The 27,302-nt window shown below is 46.2% G+C and overlaps 1 protein-coding gene across 1 annotated transcript in view; it reads right to left on the minus strand.

Annotated features, from left to right (window-relative positions):
• Window positions 1–27,302, minus strand: part of LOC147747918 (rab GTPase-activating protein 1-like) — a 1,062,456-nt gene that overhangs the window by 569,404 nt on the left and 465,750 nt on the right. The window contains exons 12-14 of the mRNA XM_086926396.1: window positions 9,981–10,147; window positions 8,970–9,114; window positions 3,769–3,862 (exon numbers count right to left, since the gene is read on the minus strand). Coding sequence (XP_086782522.1) covers window positions 3,769–3,862; window positions 8,970–9,114; window positions 9,981–10,147 — 406 coding nt within the window. The remainder of the gene's footprint in view (window positions 1–3,768; window positions 3,863–8,969; window positions 9,115–9,980; window positions 10,148–27,302) is intronic.

Here is a 27,302-nt window from a genome sequence, read left to right on the forward strand (position 1 = left end):
CAGAGATTTCATTCAAAGTCAAGACGAAGCACACCTACTGGCCAGCTAGGTCCAGTATTTATCGGTTAACTGGATGGCAGTGAAGTAGTACATTTTCCTTTAAGTTTATCTAAAAGGTGCTCTGTAGACAAAAACCCCATGTGTGTCAAGAAAATGTTGCAATACATACACTAGCATGACCAACAACCACCAAAGTGAGCTGTAATTTTTCACCGAACGATGGTTCCTGGACCATGAAACACCGGTGGCGGCACATGTGTACCTTTTAGTGGTTAAATGAGTTGTGTTACTCATTTAACACACACACGTCTGCACCTGTCTTGTGAGCTTTCCCTTGTTCATGTCAACACCAATAATCCCCACCACTAGTGGAAATAAAAGCCCCCACGGAAAACAAGAAGTATCCTCCTGGCACCTAATAACCAGACCATTATCTTTTACTGCGCGTGTTGTATACGTTTTCCGCTTCCAAAGTGTTAGTCATGGTAATATAGGACTTTAAAAAAAGTGAAACAACTTAGAACATTTTAAGCAGGGAACCTTAAGATATCTTCACCAAAAAATGCAGCTGAAGGTATGTGTTGGGGTAAACCTTGCGTGTAGCCTTCTTGTGCTTTGCTGGTGAAAATCATCGAAAACATGGAGCCCCCCCATTGAACTAATGGACTGTCAAATGTAGTTGCTGAAAGGCATAGGCTTCATAGAGAACGCCGAGCAGAGGCAGGGTGGTGCTACTCTGGTGAATCAAGTACCTTCAGCCCTACATGCCCCAAGTACTCATCAAGGATTACCAAGTAGTAGATTCAAAAAATCAGGAGATTAATGAGTGTAGGGAAAGATAGGCTTTTTGAAGTGACATTCTTTGTGCAGGTAAATTAATTGCGGCATGATGGCTGCTGACTATTGCGAGCACCTAGTAAAAGGCTTACTCTGTAATAAGGAGCCAGCCAAAATCCTCCAAGAGTGTTGCAACAAACTCCCACGTCTATCACCTGACCACACTCCGTGGAGAAGTGTGGCTCACCGGTTAGAGGAGGCAGACCCGGATGCATAGGTCAGACCCGGGACCAGGGTTCAATCCCCGACGCGGCAGGGTCTTGAGCTCAAAATGTCCACGGACTCGATAATTCTCGCCTCGGTGCCTACTCGCATCATGGGTTCACACTCTGCAACTCTGGGCAATAGCTTGCTTAATCTCCACTACGGCCCCACGGCGATGGGATTCCTGGCCTTCACCTTGGGGATGCCCAGTAGGGGTTATCTCGCAGGGAAAAGCCAGGACTTGTTCCCAAAGCAAGCGCCTTGAGACCTTACAGTGAAAGGCGCAATATAAGAACGTATGATTTACGATTTTTACTCTCTTAGTGCACTTCTGGAATTCGTAAAGGTTGAACAGCAATCTCTTTGGCTTGTCACACAGAGATAAAAATCAAATCCCAATCGCCTTATTTACAAGCATGCATAGTCCTCCCCACAGCATTTACCAGAGGGTTTATGACAGGGTGAGGTTCAGAACATATACTTTAGCCCCAGGTCTATTGGCAGTTAAAAAAGAATCTAGGTAACTTCCGCACTGGGAAGAAAGGATCAAATCACAGTAAAGAAATGGAGCACCTGAAATTTACAAAAATGATTTGTGTTATCAGCATTAGAATGCCAAGGAAGTATCTGAGAGTTCCAACTAAACATAAAATAGGGCAAGACACTACGGTGAGCCCTTTAGACCCTTCAATATAAATGTTACAGTCAATTTAGAGGCTCAGCTCCATTTTCTTCACCTCACCACTGTAGTCCCCTCACAAGACCATTCAAGACTATTATTATATTGCACAGGCTTACAAAGCAAACACATGATTTAACAGTGTCATAAGGTGCAAGAGCAATCTCAAGAACATTAATGAAATTCCTAAGGCCATACTATGGATAGTGCCCCTGGGCTGGAACGGGTGTTTGTTCCCACTTCTTGCACCTCTGTGGCACTTTGCTATTATGGTAAGGGCTGCAGATACAAGATAGTTTGCGGAGTCTAAGGAGTCAGGGCTCCCGGGGGCATTCCATACATTCACCAATGCAATGCAGGTACAGGGTAACTATGCCCTCACTCCTTAGACTCCACAATGTATTTTGTACAGCTTAAGATAGGCTCCCTTAGATTGTACATTAATGAAGGTTTATGACACCCTATGTTCTCTAACTGGCAGAATAGGGTACACTATGGGCAAATACCCATGTGCACACTATGGCGGACATGCATTGGCAGACAACTCCAACAACCAGAAGGCAACACTTACGACATGCAGTTGTCTGTGTGTGAAGGGTAGAGATGATGTTGATAAGGCGTTTTACTTTGTCCTATATCCTGTTGACTGGGTTTCTCTGTGTTCTATTCCTCAAACTATTTCTCTATGTTTCTATAAGGCTAAGAGACAATGATATTTGGTGCGATGTGGTTGTGACACTTGTACATTCACATTTTTTGTAGAGCGGTGCCCCCTTCCCTGAGCTGTCGCCAGGTAGAGGCGAGGTATCTTACCCGTGCACGATGGATAAGCAAATTTTCTTTTAATTACACATGCCAGTTGAATTAGAGATGTGGTGTGATACATATCCCACATATGTATATAAGGCTCAGCAAACCTGTTCAGAGTTACTTATCCATCTGGATTTTATGTTTTTTCGTATCTCTCTCTAAGAGGTATAATAACTATACTTTGAACGGAAAACAGCTGTACCAGTGGTTTTGTATTTCAGTATTGTTTATTATTTTTCACTAGTCGCTTGTTTGTAGCAGAATCTCCCTAGGTCCTGAAGAAAGCCTTGACACCGTATGGGTCTTTATTGCTGAACCATGTTGACCTCCTTTTCCTCTGACACATGCAGTTTTAAATCCATACTGCAGGTGCACTGTTTTTAACCCTGGCAGTGAGAACAAGCCAATAAAGTATATAATTTGCTCTTGCTAGTTAGTTTAGTATCACTTCCTACACAGTAATTTTCTGTCGCGCTGCACACTCGCTCAACATTTACCTATCCTCTGCTGGCTTTAGAATATCCTGTATAGAGTAGACATACAAAACATTCCTGCGCCCCTACCTCTCAGAGAGGGGGTTGTAGCCCTTGGCGGGAATAGGATATTCCGCCAAGAGGAGAATCCCAGATGATGAAGCATGCCACCGTCGGTGGGTGGGAAATTACGTCCTGAAAGGAATTATCCCACAGGTATCAGTGTGTGATTTTTTCCATTATCTCTGTTTGCCACGGTATTCTAGACCCAAGGATTTCTATGCTGTGTTTGAGTATTGAATTGGGGATACAATCCTTTGCAGGTCTATACACTTTCCCTTGGACCCTCCTCAACCTTTTTTGTGAAACACTTTATTACTATTCAATACTTTGAAGCCCTTAGTAGTTTGAATTACTACACAAGTGATAATGATTAACACTACAAAAATGAGTAATAATAGGTAATAATAGGACAAGTGACTATCTGGAACACATAGCCCATTGCCCAATAACACATAAGGTGTACAATATTTGAGCAAACGGGCAAAGAGTGGCTGCAGAAGGCACTCCTCTTCTTAGGCCCTACTAATACACAATACAAGACATCCAAGTTTTAAAGTAACAAAGAAAATGTCAACTGTCCTATAGCACATCAATGTGAAATGTTGGAGTATGCCCCCAGGAAAGCCCCCTTACTAAAGTCAGAGTTGTTTGGTAAAAGCACCAGCAGCAAAAACACAAAAACCTTTGAGGAGCAGACCTTACCATCTTCCAAGCATCTCTCCCCAGCAGTACAGGATCTTCTCTGGGCAGTCCTTCGACACATCACCAGTGCCACTGGAAAGTTCATTGTCACTTTCTGCAACAAAGAAGAGCATCAGTAATTTATTAGATATCCAGTCATGGCCAATAAAAATAACATAATGAGTGTTTATGGGGGAGTGCATGCTAAGTCAGTAAAACAGCCTTCCTGCAGCCACTCCAAAGATTACTGGTCCATTGTCATCAGCACCTCATATACAGACTGCTCTGTCTCTTTCCTTATATTAAATGAGCATGCATGCATTTTGTACACGCTTTCAAGACTCACCTCTCCTGAGGATAACACGAAGACAGATTTACAGGCCAACAAATGTCGAACCATTTTAACACAGATCAGCCATGCAAGACTTCTATCTAACCACAGATAGTGAACCAAAGTTTACATGTTGGCCCTTGGATAAAGTACAAACTTGTGAAAATATGGGCATCGAAAATGAAGTGGAAAAATTAAATACCTGCAATTATAGCATCTGCAGAAGAATACAGAGGTACAATATGTGTGTAAATGCAAGGCGTGAGAAGGAAAGTACCTAGGGTCTACATTGTTAATGTGAGTAATGACAAGACCAGCTTGACAAGATTATAAACGGATGAGGCGTATGACTGCCTGAATGAACCTTGATTATTAACAGAGCTGAAAAGTATTGGACTATTTCATCAGGATTGGTCTGGCAATGCATTCGAAGCCTTTACCACCCACCCTTAGGCAACCAGCCTTGTCTTCTACAGATGCCAGATTGAGAGCACTGGAGAGGAAGGTAGTTAGATGACTAATTAATATTCTTTAGGCAGGTGGTTATGCGACCCCATGCAACTTAAGATTTTGCAATGAGACTTGCTAGAACACAGGGCACAATGCAAAATCAGACACTTCGCAAAAACTCAGCTCCAGGTATGTTCTGTTGTGCCTTGCTAACCGATGATGTGGTATGCTGGAGCAGCTTGGGTTCTGTTCTGTTATACTGTGGTTTGGTATCATTGCACACTGTTTCAGTTACGTTGTACTTTCCTAGCAATGGACATTAGTGCAGTTATTTTTTCCAGTTGTATTTATTTTCAAGTTACTAACAATGCTCCAGTTATGTTGTGGTTTGAAAGCACAGCAGGCTGGTCTAGATAGGTTGTTCTATGGTAGCACCAGTCCAGTTATATTTTGCTATGGAGCACTGCACCGGGGGCTGGTGACGTTGGTATTTATTGGCACTGAATCCTGGTCCTTTATGCTGCCCTTTGGTAGCACTGCTCCAGTGAGGCTGTGTTTTGCTAAAACTGGCCTGGTTATATTTGGTTTTGCTAGCACATCGCACTTATGCTGGTATGCAATTTTCTGCTTCCTCTACGTGCTGGTCACGTTGTGCTACAGTTGACAAGTGTGCTCTCTGTTCTGAACACGTAACCCCACAATTGTTCAGTGTTGGCCACATTGGCGACACGTAGAGCCTTGCAAAACATCTCATTCAATAAATTACTAAATAAATAATGGGTGATTTTGATTAATCACAAGAAGCACAGACAATGTGCACTGGTAAAGTCATTGTAAACAATGTAACTTGAACAGTTCCTAAACATGGTTTTCCAAACAAGAATGGTTTCCTTGCAATAGATAAACACCGACGCCTTCCTCATCCGCGGGTTAATGCACTGGGAAGCTCCTATGGGACAGGATATGTCATCTCAAACTTGACATAACTTAATAGAGCTGTGATTGATGACTCCAGCACTACACCAGATGTTGTCTGCAAGCAGATGCACTCGGAGCAGCCAACCACCCCTCCTACATAAGTCTAAACTGGATCAAACCTAAAAGGAGATGGAAAGAATGTCCCTCAGGATATCAAAGATGTCATTTCAACACCTTTTATAGATTAAGTAGGATTAAACGCTAATGACAGACTATTCCACAGAACAATATTTTTTTCTGTGTGATAAGAAAGCAAAACCCCTGTCAATCACAAGCAAATACTGAGGGAGGATGACTGAAGACGGCTAACAAAGCAATATTGGAGAAGACAATTGGATAATCCCCAGAGAATAACAAGCAACATTTACTGGAATTGAAAAAACACATGCTTTAGAACTCGAACTCTTGCAAGAGCCGCAAATGTCGACTTGAGCGAGGAGACAACTCATACTGGCCCTGCTGCCTCAAAGCATTGGGGAATACTTTTGCGTGTCCTGGTTGTATTCTCAAATATTTTAAATGGTGCTCCCAGGTAGGCCCTAGAAAAGGAACCTTCAAAAGAACAACAGACATTACATGCCAGCAGACATTACCAGGCACTGTATTGGGAAGATTTCTGGCATTATGTGGGTTCATGCTGAAATAGAGTTATGCTAGAACAATGTTCAGAGTGGGGGTGCTGCCATCAATGTCACATCACTGAAGTCATAAGAAAGTCATTGAGATAGTGGAAAGAACAAGCATCACACAAAGAACAAGTTTAGCAAATGAGCCACGCCCGCTCAGCAGGACAATGGCAAGGGTGTAGTATGTTGCCAGTGGTGCATTTTGGAGCACAGTGTCACAGATAAATTGCTAAAGCATGGTGTGGTAGTACACTGTCATGTTTAGACAGCATATTTTCCATGGAAATTGCCACTAAATTTGCACTGACACATTTTTGAGAACGCTACATAGCGCACATGATAATCTATGTAAATCGGTTTTCAGGTGATCATTTGTCAATCACCAAGTAAAGTGTCTTGATTTGTTTTGGCACTTAAAAACTTTGTTTCAATCACACTTCAGAATTACCAAAATTGTGCTTCCTTTCTGCTTTCCTAATTTCTGATATATTTTTAAATATGACTACACTTTATTTACAGGTAATTTAAATTGTGTGTCTTAAAAACAATTGGCATCCTACAGCCTTTCCTTTCACGCTCCCTGTACCCCCAAAAGATCGTCATGTAATTCACTTTGCAAAATCCTCTCAGTTTGCAGTCAGGAAAACAAAAGCAAACACCAAACTCCCTGTTAAAACAATAAGTAGCAATTTGTCAGAAAGCAGAGTCTGACATTTTACCCCTATCTCTGAAAGCACAGCAAATATGTCAAGATACAACCAAAAGACATCTTTATTGCTTATTCACCTTCTGAACTCCTGTATGGTTACTTTGGGGTCCCAAAAGTGAGCTGATCCTATTAAAACCTCAAATGGATATTACCCTCTGAATATTCAGGATAAACTGGACATCCTGAAGAAAAATGCTAAGCCTAGCCCCTGGTATGGTCATTTCCAATCATCGTATCCCCTTCTGTAAGGGAGAGCTGCTTTTGGAGGTATTCCAGTCGGGTCCCTATGCTCAGTCATTTTGAATAACTTGCAGTTTTTGCTATCTCGAAAGGAACCCTATTTCTCTCCATGTTCTACCATCCATGTGCCCCGGTTCTGCGAATTATGCTATATTTACTGTACCGGTTATTACTGGTTTAAATGGTGCTCGATTTTCTGCATGAAATGCAAAATATACTGAGTGAGTAAAATCATCATATTAACAAAATACAGCAAATTTCATATGATGGCAAATAGGACTTAAGGCACTGGCAGTGTAGTGTTATTCATGCCATAGACAGACTGACCCTAGCTCTCTCATTGTAACAAAAAGGGGGAACGGGAAGCGGACAATATTTATCGGGGTCCAATGTACATGTCCTGTAACGTAGAGACCAACAAAGGGTGTACAGAGTTCCCCGCAGTGGAAGGACTGAAGTTAAGAAAACCTCTCTGTCTAGAAGTGTCTGGAATGGGGATTAGAATAATCCCTTACCGGAATTAAGGATGCCTCACACAAGTCAAAGGTTGGACGGCTATTGCCATCCCACCCGATGATCGTACAGTGTCATCATTGGCTTCCTGCTCCTGCGACAGGCTGGCGATGCAATGCCCGTCGGGTAGCACTCAGTGCTACGCTTTAGCGGAGATCTTTTATTCCTTAGCCAATGGATGCATGTGTGTGAGGGGCCTAAGAAAAAAGTGCAAAAGTGAGCGTGAGTGTGGTTTAAAAGAGGTCAGTAGAGTCCATTAAGAAGACTTTAATAGCATGGCTCACTGCCTTATTAAAAAATTAGTGGAAATGAGGGGTATTGAGGCGTGTCGGTTAGGGTGATCAAGCCTCATTCAACCCTCAATCAAGAGTGTGGTCGACATGTTTCATGCCTCTAAGGCAATTCATCAGGACCAAAGTGCTCATCAACTTGCTGCAGATTCCCCAGTGATTGAAGGAATCGAGTATACGACCTGTGTTGTGTCGCAGGATTGATCATTCATAGAGGACCTCCCCAATACTAGGAAAGGGAACAAAACGGGGTACAATCAAAAATATGTCTGTTTTTAATTGGTATATACATGTGATAATAACATGCTAATGGGGTAGTAATCAAGGGTCACAACCCCGGTGCAGTGATAGAACAAGTGTCAGAGAGGTTTTGTAAAACTGAGTGAAGGAAACAGGGGTGGAAAGTATGTCCTGCATACGCCGTATGTGATAAGCAGGTGGGATGCATTATTTTAGTTCACATACAAGGCATGCCACACCATGCTAAATTCACTCATGTGTGTCAGGCAGGCATAGGTCGTTGTGCGCATTTACACAAAGAGTTAATATTGAGGAATCAACCCTTAAAACAAATTCACTGCTTCAAGGTAAGGCACATCGACAGGTTACACCCTAGTACTTTAGGAATAGTGCCCCGGTTACGTGTTTTGTGCCGACTAAACACGGGTAAGTGTAATCAAGGAGGTCTTTGTAATCAATCCTTAATTCCGGTAAGGGATTATTCTAATTCCCATTCCAGACACTTCTAGACAGAGAGGTTTTCTTAACTTCAGTCCTTCCACTGCGGGGAACTCTGTACACCCTTTGTTGGTCCCTAGCTCTCTCATTCACATATTCCATCTATTGGCTGAGAGAGCCCCTTCTTCCAGCATCCAGGAGGTTTTAGTAGTTAATGTCTCTTAAACCTGTTTGTGCTAAGGGTCACCTGACTATGTCCTGCATGAGAAGTAGTGTTGCAGGTTCCGTATCTCATTTTGGCCTTGATTTCACCTTGAATCAGCAACATTTGAGACACCCCGAATTTTTGTAGATTTACTTTTGACCAACCATGCAACAACAGTCTAGTTTCCTAGGGCTTCCCTTACCCTCCTCCGGCTCATCATCCTCTTGTGGGGACAATGGAATACCCCCGGTAGGGCTTGTGGGCTCCTTGTCCTTCTTCGACTCCCTCTGAAGGCTAACAACCTCATAGATCGCGTCTCCGGCATTGGCATGGCCTTTTCCTTCAGACTGCAACGAGGGAAAGGAAGAGGCAGAACTGCGGTTAAGAAGAGAGCGCTACGCATTGACAAAGCAGCCACAAACATTTCCATATGGTCATGAGTGATCTAATAGATCGGAAAGACCATTCTAAATTTAAAGCCACCAGGATGTACACTGAAAACTACAAGCCCCAATAAACAGAGTTGGCTTAAGATTCAGATCCAACAGGTCTTCTCCAGGATTGCCTCAACAGTACACAGGCATCAGCAGTCTAGTTACACACTAGTGTAAAAGCACTCCCAGCCAACAGGCTACCTACAAATCATCTCTGCAGTATTTAAGATTCTACAAACGACTTACAGAAAGCCTACACTAGCAGATACAGCAAGTGTCAACTAGGACAGAAAATAGGCCAGGCAGCAAAATAAAGATGGCCCTCATTAGTAAATCTGATAGCTCAAAAAGTGACACACATTCTGCAAATCTGGGCTGTTGTGAACTTGAAAACACTCTGTAGGTGTTTTGCAGGCTTTGGGGGACTGCATGCATTTGTGCTTGCTGCAGGCAACGCTTGTGGCAATAGTAGGGAATTCATTACTGTCCTACCAGATCATAAAACAGGTCCAGAAACAGCCCAAAAAAACATTTCACAAACTGACCTGTCAGACCAGCTCTACTGTCACTGCCAGATCACCCAACAGGCCAGTCCGACCCTGGCAAGGGATAGTACCAGACCGCCTCAACTATACACCATAAACTAGAGTATCCTTACAGATCACCTCATCAGCACTCTGGACCCAGATGTCCATAGCTGTTATGTTTTTACACAGGTGCCCAAGCCAGAGATAAGTGCTGTCACATCTCACTAAATGAATAAAATGGTGAGAAGGTACCTGCTTCAGCTTTAGGTAAAAGGTCTCTGTGAAGGTCTTTCGGCTGAAATACCAGAATCGCTCATTAGCCGGGTACACACGAACCACCGTCTCCAGCAAGAAGCGGACGGGCTCCACAACCTCAGTAATCACCATGTCAACGGCCACAGTCATGTATACCCGTTTATCTGGAAGACAAAGGTGAGATTATGGAATCACACACAAGACACTGCAAGGGCAGATGTTCCACTTTACGTACATTAAAGAATAATGGAAACCTCAGGTGAACCGGGCTGGGATTGTACAGTGTCCATCTATAAACACCCTTGGATTTTCCAAACAAAAACTTCAAGGCAAAATTAACCACTGAATGTGCAGGAGACAAGGAAATGGGAAGTGATGTGTAGAATCATTCTACAGATGCAAATGCTTTTCATGTTTCAAATGTTAGAGCTTCTGGTATAGTTCCACTACCAAGAGAGAATGACAGTCAGAGAGAGAGGGAGAGGGAGAGGGAGAGGGAGAGGGAGAGGGAGAGGGAGAGGGAGAGGGAGAGGGAGAGGGAGAGGGAGAGGGAGAGGGAGAGGGAGAGGGAGAGGGAGAGGGAGAGGGAGAGGGAGAGGGAGAGAGAGAGGGAGAGAGAGAGAGAGAGAGAGAGAGAGAGAGAGAGAGAGAGAGAGGACTCGCACATGGAACGTCGAGAGTTTGTAGAGTTTACGCACCCTGTACCTACACTTTCTTGCAAGCAGAGGAGAACGCCAGGTCTGGCAGGGACACAAATGATACTGAGAAACCAATTTACTTTCCAGCATATTGGACACCACTGAAAAAAGGCATGCAATCGATAAAGAATGATTTTTGTGCAATAATCAAAATGTACAACTATTAAAATAAAGCAATTTTAGGAGAAGGCAAAATGTGTTGCCTTCTATTTCATACAAGATTGCCGTCATTTTTTTTCTGTTCATCATCTGTGATCTTTTCATGCAGTACTTTGCTTGGACTTACTGTTCTTTACAGTAACTGATTACTGCGAATGATTGCATGTGTCATCATAGAATCACCCAGAAGCGACAGAGGAGGTTTGAGGGAGAGATTGAGAATCTGCCCTGATTGCTTGCATTCCATGCTTGCTGTGGTCGACAGCAAGCTCGGAATACAAGCAATCATGGCTGATGCTTAATTTATTCCTCGAAGCAACCGGTGAATAACCTGTAGGCATGCACTCTATACAGCCAGCCATGGTTAGCGATCTCAAGAGGCCATCAGGAAGGGTTGAGGAGTAACCCATAGATATGCACAGGGAAATATAGCAACAGCAACATTTCAATAGGGAGTACCCAGAAGTAGGAGAGAGGCCAGAGTGAAAGCTCTGTGTGGTCCACACAAGAGCCAAAGAGGAGCATACAGGATGCAGAGCATACAAGCATCCATCATAAAAGATGTATAGAGTTAATTCATTTGTGCCCCATAGGGACAGCCCACAGCATGTATTGGATACTGACAGCCATCAGACATGATCTATAGGATCTGTTCAGGAGTTACGAAGAGGTTTTTTTTTAATTAAACTTTTTATTAGAATTTTCGATAGATCAACATACAGTGCATATCCTTGGGTTATGTGTGTATCTCACACAACGTACATATGCATAAACCAATATGATGCAGTTACAGCGACAAAACATTTCCGTACATGTTCAAGCAATACACTAAGATAGAAAACACCCCAACTCCTCCCTTCCCTCCCACCTCCCCCCAAAAACATCCACCAGGCGATAAGAGTACATCAGAGTCCCTCTCCGAGGAGGCTCGGCTAGATCATGTGCTGTATAGCGGCCAGTTATAAACAGGTAGCTTCCTCATAACAATACTGTAACACAGCGTTCGGGTCTAAGAGCGAAGCATTTCGTAATCAATGATAGCTGAGAAAGAGTGTCCGCAGCAACACCATGCATGGAACAACGCTCCTCAGAGTACATCAGGATGTGCCAGCATGTTTGCCGTTATAGGGCTCCAGATATCTTTAGGGCGAGAGGCTTCGGGCAACTCCTCCTCATATATTTGCAGCTGGTCTCTACAATAGGCTAGGTCTGTAAGCCACAGTTTTATAGTAGGGGCAGACTTCGATCCCCATCTCCTCGCTACTACCCGCTTTGCCATCAAAGTGGAGACCGCCACGAGGCGTCTGTTTGCAGGCTTCAAACGATTCACATGCCCTAAAAGACATAGTTCAGGCGTACAGGCAACTTGCTCCAGCACCACCTCCGATAATATTTGAGCCATTTCCGTCCAGAATGCGAAACCTTTCCCACACAGCCAAGCCACATGATAGAAGTCTGCATCACCACATCTCACACAACTCGCAGATTCCCTCAGACCATACCTATGGAGTTGCAAAGGCGAATAATATATTTGGTGCAGAAATTTGAAGTGGATGATCCTGAGGTTGCAATTGGCCGTAAGTCGTCCTGTGAGTTGACAACATGCCGACCATACCTCCATTGAGATCGGACTACCTATCGCGGTTTGTCGGCGTTGACGCGATTGGTGATCCTCGAACTCTTGCTCCTGCTGGGAAGCATAATAATGCCTAGTAATAAGTCCTTTACGGCTCTCCCCCTGCTAACATTACCTGCAATGCACGAAGAGTTGTAGGCTCTTCCAAAAAGTCCGGATATGAATCCAGTACTGCCTGTCTCACTCTAGCGTACATGAATCGAAACATAAAGGATCAATTAACTTCATTTTGGGCCTCTCCAAGGGTTTTGAAGCAGCCCCCCTTGTATAGGTCACCTATCTGAACAATACTCGCAGCCGCAAGTTCCTTTAATGCAGCATTGTTGTACTCTAGCGGCCAGAGCTCTCCACGCCCAGGACGTGCATAGTGGGGGTTAATTTGTTGCAGAGGCCCACCCGAGCCACCCGTTAGAGCCATAGCCTGCACTGGAATGGGATGGACCGCAACTGCCTCAATGGCTACATGTGGCTGAAACCGCTGCAGAAAATGCCAATAATGAGCAAAGTGCGCCTGTGCGCAGATGTAATATAAGCAAAGATCTGGAGCCTGAAAGCCGCCCCGGTCGAAAGGCTGCACCAGGAGATCCCAACGGCATCGTGATTGTTTACCCCCCCCAGACAAATGTAAGTAGCGCCGTCAGTAATGTTTGGAACAAGGCCAAATTCAGTTTAATTGGGATGTTGATAAAAGAATATAACATCTTGGACAGAAACACCATTTTTACGACAGCAATCCTATCTGCCAACGACAGGGGCAGACGTGCCCACCGCTCTGCCTGCTCCGTTATACGAATAATGGCGCGCCCATAATTCTCGGTGACCACTACAGCCGGATCCCTATGAATCATCACCCCCAAATACTTTACGGCTCAGAAGTCCAGGACAGTGGAAAGTCCAGCTCAACCTCCCTTGTGCACTCTGTAATTGGAAAGACCACTGATTTGGACCAATTAATGCCCAAACCGAAAAATCTCTCAACTTGGACATATTCCCTTAATAACGGCGAGAGATAGATTGATGGTTCCCGGACATAGAGGAGCATGTCGTCCGCATATAGCGAGACAATGAGTGGGCGCTGTCAAAAGCCTAATGCAGCAGCAGAATGCTTTTGACAAAGCTTGCAAGCTAGGGGTTCTACTACCAAGGAGAAGAGTATGGGCGACAGGGGGTAACCCTGCCCCATGCCCCTTTCTATAACAAATAAGGACGAGACCCTGCCATTGACTTGCACTCTAGCGATTGGCCCGCTATAAAGAACACGAATCCATTGTACAAAGAAAGGGGGCAACCCCATTCTGCTGAGGACTGTAAACATATAGGACCAATGCACGGAATCAAACGCCTTTGCTGCGTCGAGTAACACAGCAACAGCTTGAAAGTCGGGTTCAAAGTAATGTAGCGTGGAGAATAATGGTGCGTAGATTGTGCGTGGTGGATCTGGAAGACCAGCAAAGGCACAAGTGGTTGGAGTCCAGTGGCTATCATTTTTGCTAATATTTTGGCATCAATATTGATGATAGAGAGTGGCCTGTACCATCCGCACTGGTTAGGTGGCTTATCTGGCTTCAACAGGGTGACCAGTAAGGCCTCCCGAAGTGACGGTGGCAGGGTCCCGCTATCGTAGGCCTCCGCGTAAACCGCCAGTAGCCGCGGAGCTAAGGCCGTTGCAAATGTCTTATAAAATTCACTTGGCAGACCATCTGGTCCAGCGGCTTTACACGTAGGCAAAGCCATTATAGCATCTCATACGTCCTCCTTCGCCGAACGGCTGCACTCAATATTCACAATGTGATTTGGACAGCCAGCCCAGTGCCACATCGCCCAGGTAGTCATGTGTTTCCTGAGCTGAGGGGGATTTCCTGGCAGCATAAAGATCCGAATAGAATTTCAACATTACATCACAGAGCTCTTCCGTCGACTGTCAGTATGTGCCATTGTCGTCAATGAGCTCATTTATGGGCTCCTGACTTTGGGGCTCCCTCAGTTTCTGGGCGAGAGAGCGGCTTGGACGCCCACCCTCCCATAAGACTGCGCTATCCGGCTCAGAAAACAATGCCGCAACTCCTGGTCTACGGTGTCATTGTGTTCAGTGACAAGATCACCTCTCTGTGCCAGCTTATCTGCAGTTGGATCATCATCAAAGGCACGCTCCAGAACATTGATGTCCGCAGCCAGCTTCCGTATCCGGCGCCTGATATCCTGCAGAACTCCCGCCTGCGCCCCTATACATGCTCCTCTGATAGTGACCTTAAAGGCCTCCCATAGGACCCCTGCGCTGTCTACCGTGCACTCGTTCCCCTTAAAATAATTCTCAATCGCCTCCTTTATAGTTTGTTTGAACACGGGGTCTTTAAGCTCCGATGGTTGGAGCCTCCTGTGGCGCCCTATATTCCGGCAATGTCAACTCCATAAGCACTGGGGTGTGGTCGAAAATCGTTCTGGCAGCATGAGTAACACTCTTGACCTAGTGACCCACCTTCCCCGAAATCAACCAATAATCAATACGTGACCATGAGCCATACCCCGAGGTCACACACGTACTCTCACAAGCCTCCGTGTGTCGTAAGCGCCAAATGTCATGCACATGTCCAGCATCAATAAGACCCCATAACACATCCAATGCTCTCTTTTGCCTAATCTCACCAGAACCATGCCGATCCTTTTTAATGTGTATCTGGACACATTCAAATCTCCTCCCCAAATGATTTCAGCCGGAGGAAACAGAATCCTGCGCCACACATCCGAAAAGAACGCTGGGTTATCCACATTCGGTCCATAAATGTTCACCAAAAGCACGCTCTCACCTCCCAACCTACCATGCAGGATCACAAATCGACCATTATCATCCGTCTCGGTTTTAATTTCCGTGAAGGGTACACCTTTCTTCACCAACAAGAGCACCCCTCTTGCATACAAGTAGGAAATTCGCACACTAGCCCAGCGCGCCCCAACGTTCCACACTGACTCAGCAGTCAAGTGTATTTCCTGAAGCAAAGCAACACTCCCACCCAATCGATCCAAGCCTGCAAACACCATTCTCATCTTCCATGGCGAATTCAAGCCCCGGACATTCCAAGTGGCAAACTTAAGTGAACCACCCATTACCTGGTTGCATGAAAATCAAGCCGCAATCGCTATATCCATAACAGCGTGACCACAAGCCTCAGAAAATACTGCACATCATATCTGTATGCCTGGTAGTAAACAAAAAACCCTCTCCCATCCCCAGTCCCAACCCTATCCACCCACCACAGCACCCCAACCATGCCAAAGCCATCCCAGAGCCCAACCGAACACTCCCCCCCCCCACTACAACAAAGATCAAAGTTTGGGGTACACCCATATGAAGGGGGCACAGATGCACGGATCTCCTGCATAGCAGGAGTTGACCGAGCAGGCAATATTTAAGTATTACAGCTCCACTCGACAGACTATGTACATACTAGCGGGGCAGGAGAACCCAATTGAAGCAAATACAGAGGCGAGTCTACAGGCCTCGGCTGCAATGGAAAGGGCACATATGCGTTGGGCTAAATCAAGCTGAAACCCCCTTACAATAATCAGGGAGAGGTAGCATAGTCAAGTCACCCAACTGGTTATAAGGCTACGGTCAATCAGAACTTCCCGAGCATTCCCCCATACGTAAAGACCTTCTCTGGAATAGCAGAGATACTAATAAGGATTGATCAACAGAGTAACATGGCATCATGGAGGTACACACAGAATCAAATATGAAGCGGAAATCCTGGAATAACAGGCACAATGCTCCCCAAAATAAAACCATCAATACTCAGCATCCTCCTGCCCTTCCCCCACAGGTGCCTCAGTAGAGTCCCGCTTCCTGCGTTTCAAGTTTTTGGCATAATCCATTGCAGCCTTTGGGGAAGAAAAAATCTTGTTATCCGCTGCTTGGTCGATGCGGACTGGGGCCGGATACAACATGGCGTACTGAACTTCCTCTTTACGCAAAAACTGCTTCACAGTGCCAAACTCCCTCCTCGCGGCCTGGACGGCTATGGTGAAATCTGGGAAGAAAGCAAGTGTGTTCCCTTGATATTCAATCTTCCCCTTCTCTCGTGCCCGACGCAGAATTGTGTCCCTGTCCCTATAGTTCAAGACCCTAGCTATGATGGGGCGGGTGTGCCCCAGGGTCAGGGCGAGCAGCCAATGAGCGGTGGGCACGCTCCACAATGAACATATTAGACAACTGTTTCGTGCCAAAAATGTCTGTGATGAGGCGTTCCATATAAGTCTCCACACTGCCCTGTATGAGAGAAAGGACTTTTTCCTTATTCAGTGCCTTATCGGAAACCGTGGACAGCCCATCCTCCGCGGCCGAGACCCTTTGCTCCACTTCCCCATGCGTGCATTCTGTTTTTCCAGTTGAGAGGACATGTGATCGAGTCTGTGATTGACCGCTGCCATAGCGCCTTCTATCGATTGTAGATTCCGCTGCATGGCCACCAAAGTGGCCTCCAGCGTAGGGGATCCATCAGTCGCTACGTCCGCCTCCGAATCCGACACAGCCTTTTGCGGGGTCTTAGGCGTCCGCCGCGACTCAAAAGAGAGTTTTGATTGATTTTTGTCTGTCCGGCCCATTTTCTTAGGCCACGTCGCAATCACCAACTCAGAAAGAAGGTCAGAACCAGTAGCCTCAAGCTCAAAGGGGCTTCTCAGGATCACACTACGCCCCGCCAGGCAAGAGGATACAGCGCAGCACTACACACGGCCTCAGCAGTCGTACAGCACCCGCCGCTGACTCCAAGCATAAGCACAACCGCAGCAGTCCCCAGAGCACAAAAATATTCTCCTATGCGGTTCGCCAAAAACTTCAGCCAGGGTACCAGGTCGCGTCGGGGTATGCAGCAGATTTTCAGAGATGGCACATGTCACCCGACAGCAAGGGTAACCGCAGCCCAGCAAAGCCAGTAGGGGGCCAAAGGCAACGCAGGCTCAGAGCAGGACAGGGAAAGGCAAGCAGCAGGTCCAAGGGTACAGCCAGACCACAACTCAGCTCCCCTGCAGCCTCCTGTCTACGGGTGGTGGAGTGTGTTGATCGGAGACTTGCAGTCAGGCCAGTGGTTCAGCAACTCTGCAAGCACGTTGGCGTAGCTCTGCTCCATCGTTATTTATTATGTTTTGTTCTTTTTTTTGTGTGTTTTGGCCTGTCCCCTCTCCTCCGTATATTCTTCTTCCTTAGGGACACTCAGGAGCATCGAGGGAAGCAGGCGCCAGCCGACCTCGGGAGGGCCCTCCACTCAGACAGCAGACAGGGTATTGGTGCCAGGGGCACTCTCGTCTCACCCCGCGGCCGCCGCAGCGAGCAGACTGGGGCCTGGGGCAAGGCCCAAACCCGCCGCAACCCGGGCCTCTGCCGCGCCCCAGCCCCACTCACCGCAGCTGCCGCCGACGGGCGTCCGGGATCGCTGTATGCCCCAGTGGGAGTCGATCGCCAAGACGGTGACCGCAGCGGAGCCCAAGCCGCGCGGTCCTCATGGCTCCCTTTTCTCGCCCCAGGTACAGGCAGCAAGGACACTCTCGGATCGGGACACCGGGCCCGCCGCAGTGCAGGCGGCCCTACCCGCAGGGTACAGCGCTTTACAACTCGAGAGGCGCCACCAGGGGATCTTGGTCTCACAGCGTCGCGGCGGCCGCCATTTTCCTCGTCACGATGCGAGAGCAGCTCCGTCTCGTTCGGCCGCCTACAGCGTCCTGCCAAAGTTGCGATCAGCACTAAAGGACTCCTTAAGGTAGCTGAAGTGCACACAGGTGTTTGGGAGTCATCAAGATAGCTGGTTATAGCGGATATTGGGCGGATTGATGCTCGGTCGGGCAGAGCCTCACAGAACTACGGCCATCTTGCCAGGCGCTCTCTAGCGCCCCCGGAGTTACGAAGAGTTACCTACAAGCAAGCACAGAAAGAAATGCAACCAAAGATAATGCTTTTTAGGACTACCCTGAAGTGATGTAGGGACAATCTGCAGGCAAGCACTAGTTGCAGAGATATAGGTCACAATCAGGACTGCAGATCCACACAGAATCTTGATATGACAAACAAATGTGGCAATTCACAAATAGGGAAGGATATGGCCAAAAGCCACGTTGGTAAACGTAGTCATTCCTTTGTCATATGACTTTGTTTTGCCACAGTCTATCCAGGGGCGACCGAGGATAGTTACAAGCAGCTCGGATAGATGCCTCATAGGGTTCATACAGCAGCAACAGAGTGGTCTGTGGCATGCTCCAGGTACAAGCAATCAGGATAAATGCCATCCATGATAGAAATCCAAGGAACCCACAGGTATGGACTGGAGGCAGGAGCCAGAGCAAGTGTTCTGAACAATGAACCAAAAACCAACAGAGGTACAATCCACTGTCCTACACTGGAGACAGCCAGCCAGTGCAGTTGATCTATGGAGTTGGGCAGTGACTGAGCTCCTGGCAGCACCATAAAGGGTAATTGGTACTCACAGGAGTTATAGACTTGGTAGTAGTCCCTCTACGGTGAGAACCCAGACGTAGTAGAAGCATCACACTGAAGGCTTAAAGAACACAACCATAATAATCCTGCCCTAATCACCGATTTTACAAAAACCTTCAATCTCTCACTATCCCATTCCTCTGTTCCCTCTCTCTGGAAACAGGCCATCAGAAGACCCATCCTAAAGAAACCCTCTGCCCACCCCAAACTGCTTTCCAACTACCGCCCTATCTCCCTCTTACCAATATTTGGAAAAATCATGGAATCCCTAGTCACCAAGCAACTGTGTAAACACCTAGAGGTCAACCAGCAGCTTGACCCATCTCAGTCTGGTTTCAGGGCACACCACTGCACTGAAACAGCACTGCTTGAGATTGTGGATAATATCAGGCTGACACTCGATGCTGGACAATCTGCCATCCTGGTTTTGCTCGATCTGTCGGCGGCCTTCACACCATCTCTCACAGCATTCTCTTAGAGCGTCTACTGGAGAGGGGTGTCGAAGGTGCAGCCGTACTCTGGATCAAAAGCTACCTAACTGAACGGCGCTCATAGGTGCAAAATGGGTCCTTCCCCTCTAATAGCCATGATAACGACAAGGGGTTGCCCCAGGGATCAATTTTGAGCCCCACTCTGTTTAATTTATATGTATCCCCCTTAGCACGAGTAATAAGGGTGCATGTTTCGACACAGTGTCCTATGCGGACGACACGCAGCTACTGATCACCATAGGCCCTGACCCCAGCGATACCAAACTGAGATTCCAAAAGTGCATGATCTCAATCAAGGATTGGATGACGAATAACTTCTTGATGCTCAATGCCGGTAAAACCGAGATCGTGCTTTTTGGAAACGCCCACAAACACTGGACTGATGAATGGTGGCCTCCATCACTAGGACCTTGTCCCACTCACAAGACCTCGGTTCGCAACCTGGGAGTGACAATTGTCCATGGCCAGTCATGTCAACAAGATTGTGCACACAAGTTTCGGGCTGATGCCTAACCTAAAAAAAACTTCAAATGTATACCCCTTTCTTCTCGTATGCCCCTAGTCCAAGGCCTAATCATCAGCCGGTTGGATCATGGTAACACTCTTCTTGCATCCATCAACGAGAGTCTCCTTGCTAAACTCCAGGTCCTACAAAACACAGCAGCCAGAATGGTTCTTGATCTCCCTCCCCGCTCCCCATCCGTGCCCAATCTTAGAACCCTTCACTGGCTCCCCATTAGAAAGCGCATACACTTCAAAGTCTGCTGCCGAGTCCACAAAACCATCAATGGGCAAGGTGCAAAAATACCTAGAGAAAAACTTGTAAACCATTATCCGGTCAGAACACTTCGGTCCGCCAACACCGTTCCCAAAGTTCGCACTGTCAAGAATGGCGATAGATCCTTTTCCAAATTAGCCCCAGATGCCTGGAATGCCATCCCCCTAAACATCAGGACAGAATCAACCACATGAGATTTCGAAGACTTCTAAAAACATGGCTCTTTTAGCTATCTGGTGTACCGGTTACTCCTTTCTAGCATCTGCAAGCGCTCTGAGACCTACGGGTGATTTATGCGCTATTTAAACACAAATACAAATACAAATAATAGGTATGCGCGGGCGACCGAGGACGATGCAACCAGGAAGGCAAAGTATAGACCACAATAGTGGATATACAGCTTAAGCAGGCATCCCTAATGAGAGGTCTATAGTGCTGCCAAAAGAGAGGAGGTGCACCTACCAGGGTGACTCAGTTAGTGGACACCTGCTTGTAGAATGACTTTAAATTATTGGGGAGATAAAAATGAAGCAAGAACTGCAATACAGAGAGGTCTAGGATGGTAGTGGGAAGGCAAACAGGGGTGCTGGCCAAGGCAGGATTCTGGCCGAAGCATGAATGATGCCTTTTTCTGGCCTCACTGTCCTGAAAGGAGGGGTGCAAGGGCTCAAGGGTGGATCCTTGGAGGGCTTGCAGCCCTCCACTGAATATACAGGAAGAGCATTCCCAGATAAGTGAGGCAGTGGCAGGAAGACGGACTCAGGCATAGGGTTGTCATAGTCATGATGAAAGTAACTGAAAGCCAGATGGGTAAAATTTAAGGCAACCCGCAGAATCAGAGTAATGAACACCATCATTACAGTTAAAGCAACTGTAAAAGCAGGTGGTCCTGCAACAATGTAAGACATTTTAAAACAGTGCACCTTTGAATTGTGAGGGATATGTGTTTTTTGCCAAGCTGACTGTTCATGAAGGGTTAGAGGTGCACAAGACCATCACCTGGCACTGGCATCCAGTCTCAAGGCCCTAATATAAGATTGCTTCTCTGCTAAAGGAGTTAGGATAAGAGCCTTATATAGGGTGCAGCTGTTCCATGCCTTAGTAGGAAGCAAAAAATATGCACACATTGCAAAGCATTTGCAACTCTTACTAAATAAATGTCGACAGAACACCCCACAGGATAAGCTCTTTTGCATCGCTAAATGTCTGATCTACTGAATAAAATTAAGCAAATTGTGACAAAATAAGTACCATCTGTGATACTGCAAAATTTGGTGCCAGTTGTTTAAGGGATGGAATAGTAATTAGGGGGAAATATGAAAAGTATTCTTCATGTTTACAATTGGAATTCCCATACCTCAAAAAATGTAAATCTACCAAATTTGGAAGGTACTTGGAACTCTACTTCATGGCGGTATACACATATATTTTAGCTAGCTTGAGAACATCAAAAATATTCAAAAACTGCAAGGACTGCACATGCACCTTGTGAATGGCTGAATGTTGCTAAAGTTCTAAACAGAACCAAATATGATTGGATGAAATCCCTCTGAAACATTATAGAGGGCAGTCATCTCGTTTTTCTTACAACTGGTCACTCAATCAGAGTATATATATATATATATATATATATATATATATATATATATATATATATATATGTTGGGAGAAGCATTCAGCGGTGCAGCCGAGACCTTTTACCCAACCGGGTTTCACATTTTCAACAGTGTATGGGGAAACATCGCACTTGCAAAAAGGAACTGGTTCTAAGTCAGTAGGCATACCAGCGGACTATATTATCCAGAATGCCTTACGAAACGCCCACATGGGCGGGACTTTAAATCGAATAAATCTATCGTTCCATACTCACCTGTTTCCGCCATTCATTGAGCCAGTGAACAAGAGCTTACTTACAGCTCGAAACGCGTATGGCAGAGTTTAAAGGCTTGGAGGCATGCTGATGTTTTTCCTCTGTGGCGCCGAGTGCAGCAACCCCTGTTTGTGTGGTGAATCCTTAAGGGCAACCTTGTGGACAGAATACAGAGCGGCCTGCCCGGCCGCGGATTTGCCCCGCCGTGGTATCTGCGGCTCTGTGAGTGCTCTCAAGCGTATGGGCACTTTTGATGAAAGCAGGGGGCCTGAGCCACAGCGGATATTGGGAGAAGCATTCAGCGGTGCAGCCGAGACCTTTTACCCAACCGGGTTTCACATTTTCAACAGTGTATGGGGAAACATCGCACTTGCAAAAAGGAACTGGTTCTAAGTCAGTAGGCATACCAGCGGACTATATTATCCAGAATGCCTTACGAAACGCCCACATGGGCGGGACTTTAAATCGAATAAATCTATCGTTCCATACTCACCTGTTTCCGCCATTCATTGAGCCAGTGAACAAGAGCTTACTTACAGCTCGAAACGCGTATGGCAGAGTTTAAAGGATGTGTGTGTGTGTATATATATATATATATATATATATATATATATATATATATATATATATATATATATATATATATTAGAGCACAGCTAATCACCCGTGAGGATGTCCAGGCATTGGCAGGGACCAAGGGGTCAGTTCAACAGCCAGGTCGTCCTCGTTCTTTGGAAATCCTGAAGGGATGGGGAGGTCCTTCGGTGCAGGGAAAGATTGTTTCATTTCTTTGCAGTGACGTACCATAGGAGAAGGCACATCCTTCTGGTCTGCTGTGGGGGGTGTGAGCCAACGTGAGGATGGAGGAGCAGAGGTCTCTAGTGGGTATGTGAAATTTTAGGCTACGTTTGATGTATACGTGTCCGACATCGAAAAAGGCCTTGAAAGCGTGGGTGAGGCATTTGAAGGGGCATCTATTTTGTACTGGAAGCCAGTACAGCTCTGTGAGGTGGGGGGTGATGTGGGTGTGACGAGGGAGGACTAGGATGAGTCTTGCTGCGGCGTTCTGGATGGGCTGAAGTCTTTTGATGAGGTGTGGGTTGATTCCTACATAGAGTGCATTTCTGTAGTTCAGACGACTGGTGATGATGGCTTGGGTGACGGTGCCTCTGTTGCTTTGGGGGAGACACTCTCTTGGCATTTTCAGTCTGGGCTGGAGTGGTTCAGAGTTCGTTGGGCCACCATGAGGCATCCCATGGGGATTCTTTGGTGTCTGTGTTAAGTTTGAGGGAGTTGGTTCTCATCCAGTTAGTGATGCTGGTCATGCAGTTGTGGACGTTTGTCCTTGTAGAGGTGGAGTTGTCGGAAAGGGAGAGGATGGGCTGTCTCTCATCGGCGTATGAGACAACATTGAGACCGTGGAATCTGACGAGGTCTGTCAGGGGAGTCATTTAGACATTGAGGAGGGTGGAGCGGAGAAGTGATCCTTGTGGTATTCCGTAGATGGTGGGTTTGGGTTCGGAGGTGTAGGATGGGATGCAGATTCATTGCATTCTGTTGGTGAGGAAGGATATGATCCTTTCACGGGCAGGTCCTTGGATGCCTATGTGGTGAGTGTGTGGTGACAGACTGTGTCGAAGGCTGCTGAGAGGTCAAGGAGAATGAGGACAACTGTCTCCCCATGGTCGAGGAATGTCTGGATGTCATTGGTGGATGCGATCAGAGTGGTCTCCGAACTGTTGTTGCTGCAGAGCAGAAGGCACACAGATGATGGACGGAATGCAGAGCAAAACTCAACATTCACCCCCAGTCAAGAGTTCTCGGTTAAATCCATATTTCTTTTGCTCACCTTACCACCCCAGTTCAGAACCAGCCATATGCAAATCAGTCTTGTCCCTGTGCCTCATGGGACCAGTCCTGCCCAAGCTGCCAAGCCATGTCCTCCCTGGACAAGAAACAAGCATCTAGGGCCCGGTTTCGGGACATCACACCTCATCAGCCAGCCTAGCTTGAATCCAGTGGCACGGTGCACCCGGGACCCACGTCTGGGCAAACCCGGCGCACTTAGGGCAAGAAAGCAAAAGACACACAGATGATGGACAGAATGCAGAGCAAATCAAACATTCACTCCCAGTCAAGAGATCTAGGTTAAATCCATTGTTCTTTTGCTCACCGTGTCACCCCAGTTTAGACTCAGCCATATGCAAATCAGTCTTGACCCTGTGCCTCATGAGAACATGGTTGCTGCAGAAGCCCGACTGTCCAATGTCCAGGAGGTAGTGCTGTTCAAGGTGGCTACATAGTTGTTGGTTTATTGCTTTCTCAATTACTTTGGCTGGGAAGGGAAGAAGTGAGTCTGTAGTTGTTTAGTTTACTGGCTTGACTTCGGCGTGTTTCCATTCTTCAGGGAAAGTTGCTGTGTCCATTGAGGTGTTGAGTAAGATGGCGGGTTAGTGGCCAATCAGGGTTGCTCCTAGGATGAAGATGTGGTGGGGGCAAGGGTCAGAAAGGGGCCAGAGTAGATTGATTTCATGATGGTGATGGTTTCCTGTGTGGTGAGGAGGCTCCAGATGATCAGACAAGGGTGGGCTTGAGGTGGGGTCGTTCGTTAGTGTGGAGTACTTTCCGTCGAGGAAGTCCTTGAGATTTGGTTGGGTTTCGAAGTTGCTGTAGATCTTGACGTGAAAGAAGTTTTTTACTGCCTGTGGCCATTGATGCTCATTGCTGAATAGAGCTATTCATGTTCACTACTGCCTGGCACCAATATTGACTCTTGTAACTGCCTATAACACATACTCAGGTGTGCTACTGGATTGGTGTCACTACAACGCATGCTTTTACATCGCATGCCTTTACAACGCGGTTTTTACCACGCAGTCCATTACAACGCATAATGCTTTTAGGCGCTGGATAGTGAATTATTTAATTTACTATTCCAACTCCAGTCCCCGTGGATAGCAGGGAAGGTGTTGGATAGTAAATTAAATATATTCCCTATCCTAGAGCGCCCCCCAGCGCAATGCGTTGTAATGGTATGCGTTGTAATGGTTGCGATGTAATGGTAGTGCGTTGTAAAAAATGCGTTGTAAGTGATGTTCCCCGTGCTACTGGATGTGGCCACTTTGATGACCGCTACTGCCGGGGATGTTTGAGGCCCGTTGGTTCCTGAAGACTTTTAAGACTGGTTATTGTCGATCTTCGTACCATCTGGGGCCTGGACAATATTTATACTAGTTCCTGCCTGCGCCCACTGATGACCATTTCTACCTGGGCCCTTGATGCTCATTAATGCCTAGGCAATTTATGTTTAAAACATACTAGCCAACAGTGTTCATTCCTGACTGGGGCCACTGATGTCCATTATTGTCTGGGTGCAATGATGAGGCCCAAGGCTGAGGAAGAGAAGCATTAGGAAAACCCTCCCTGGCCCTTGATCAAACTATAAAGTGTTGTCCCTATGGTGCATGGGGCTTTGGAGGTATATCCATGACCCCACAATGACTGTCATATGTACGCCTCATAAAACCACATTCCTCTGACACTGCCACCTTTTCACACTATCCATCAAAACCAGAATCTCTATCTTCTGCTGCAGTCCTCCAACATACGGTGTGTCTTACATCAGTAAATTGTCACCATTTTGTACGTAGGGAATTGGGATTTCAATGAAAACCCGAAAATAAGTTCACTGAACAAACAAAATGTTTGGTAAAGTTTAGTTAAGGATGACAGAGGACTATCGTGTAGCTATGAAAACAATAAATACAGGGAAATCATCAGTAACACAAATTAACGCCCACCCCCGAACATGCACTTCTATAACCTCACACATTATTTCACACATATAATATTGCATTACCTCATCTTTGCTATCAGTAATGTTCACACATGATTAAAATCACACTTTAAGAGTAACAAAAAAAGTACACTACCATACAGTTCCAAAACTAAAATCATACATTGTCATGCTAAGAACATTGGCATAAGATAAAATGCTATAGGCAAACAAACAAAGTTATGGATCATGTTACTAATGTCATACATTTTCAGGAAATAACACTTAACCACTCAAACAACAAAGGGTTGGGTGCCCGCAGAAGACTTGGTGCAGGGCCTGACTGTATTCCAGACCCTCCACCCTAGCTTGCTCTGTGCAGGGATGAAGGCCTTGTGCAGAGAGGGTCGACCACTCAAAAATCTTTTGATGCATTTCTCTGGTTCAAAGCAAGGCCCTGCAGCCAGCCCTCAATCCACACCTTCGAAAGGTTGTTTGAGTGGGTATTGGCTGCACTTGAAGCGTTGGGCGCAAGGCCTAGCCATAAGTTAGACCGTGTAGGTAACCTCCACTGCGCACAATTAAGTAATGGGGGTTAGTCACCTGCTAAGACTTGGTCACCGAGCCTTGAGAAAAGCTGCAAACAATCCTTGCAGGAGTGGCTGCCTACTAATGGAGAATTGTGCTCAGGGCCAGGCCTTCAGTCAGGGTCTGTAACCAGGCCCAATTGTGCACAGCAGAATGTAATACACAGAGCATTGTTGAAGCCAAAGCCCCGTGGACATACACTGCTGTGAACACCCTGAGGCCATTTACAGTGTGGGCTGGGTACTAACAGAGGACTGGGCACAGATCCTAGGCCTGAAGCTAAGTGTCACTGAGGATCCTTGCCTCAAGGCCTTGGCTGCACCATGCCCTTCGCTGCCTCACCTCTTTACCTCCACGTGCTTTGTGGCTCAGACCTCAACTGAGTTAATAACAAAGCATTTCTGATGGCCTTCTTCCAAGAAAGACATAGCTGCCTTTGTATATTCCTGCACAGAGTGTGCCTAAGCTGGAACTTCATGTACCTATCCAGCCGGTCCGATAAGACCTTTTGAGGTTGGTAAAGGTCCATTGTTGACTGTCTCTACGGGTTTAATTTCTAATGTTCAAGAATCTGAGAACTGTACAGTCATCATTGTTTACAAAAAGGATACATTTTAGCCTTTTATTTAGACTGCTCTAAGTGCCTGAAATTGCAGGTCTGTTTTAACAAGAAAATTAATACGGGCCTCCAAGAAAGATTTTTTGGATCGTGGCCCTCAATTTAGATCATCTTTTTGGAAAGCAATAAGTAAAGGTCTTGGAACTGAAAGAGCCCTTTCCTCAGGTTTCTGTCCACAGGCAAATGGCCAAAAGGAATAGGTAAGTCAGGTCTTTGAGAAGTAT

Source organism: Lissotriton vulgaris, chromosome 1_1 (assembly GCF_964263255.1).
Source record: "Lissotriton vulgaris chromosome 1_1, aLisVul1.2, whole genome shotgun sequence".
Classification (NCBI taxonomy): domain Eukaryota; kingdom Metazoa; phylum Chordata; class Amphibia; order Caudata; family Salamandridae; genus Lissotriton; species Lissotriton vulgaris.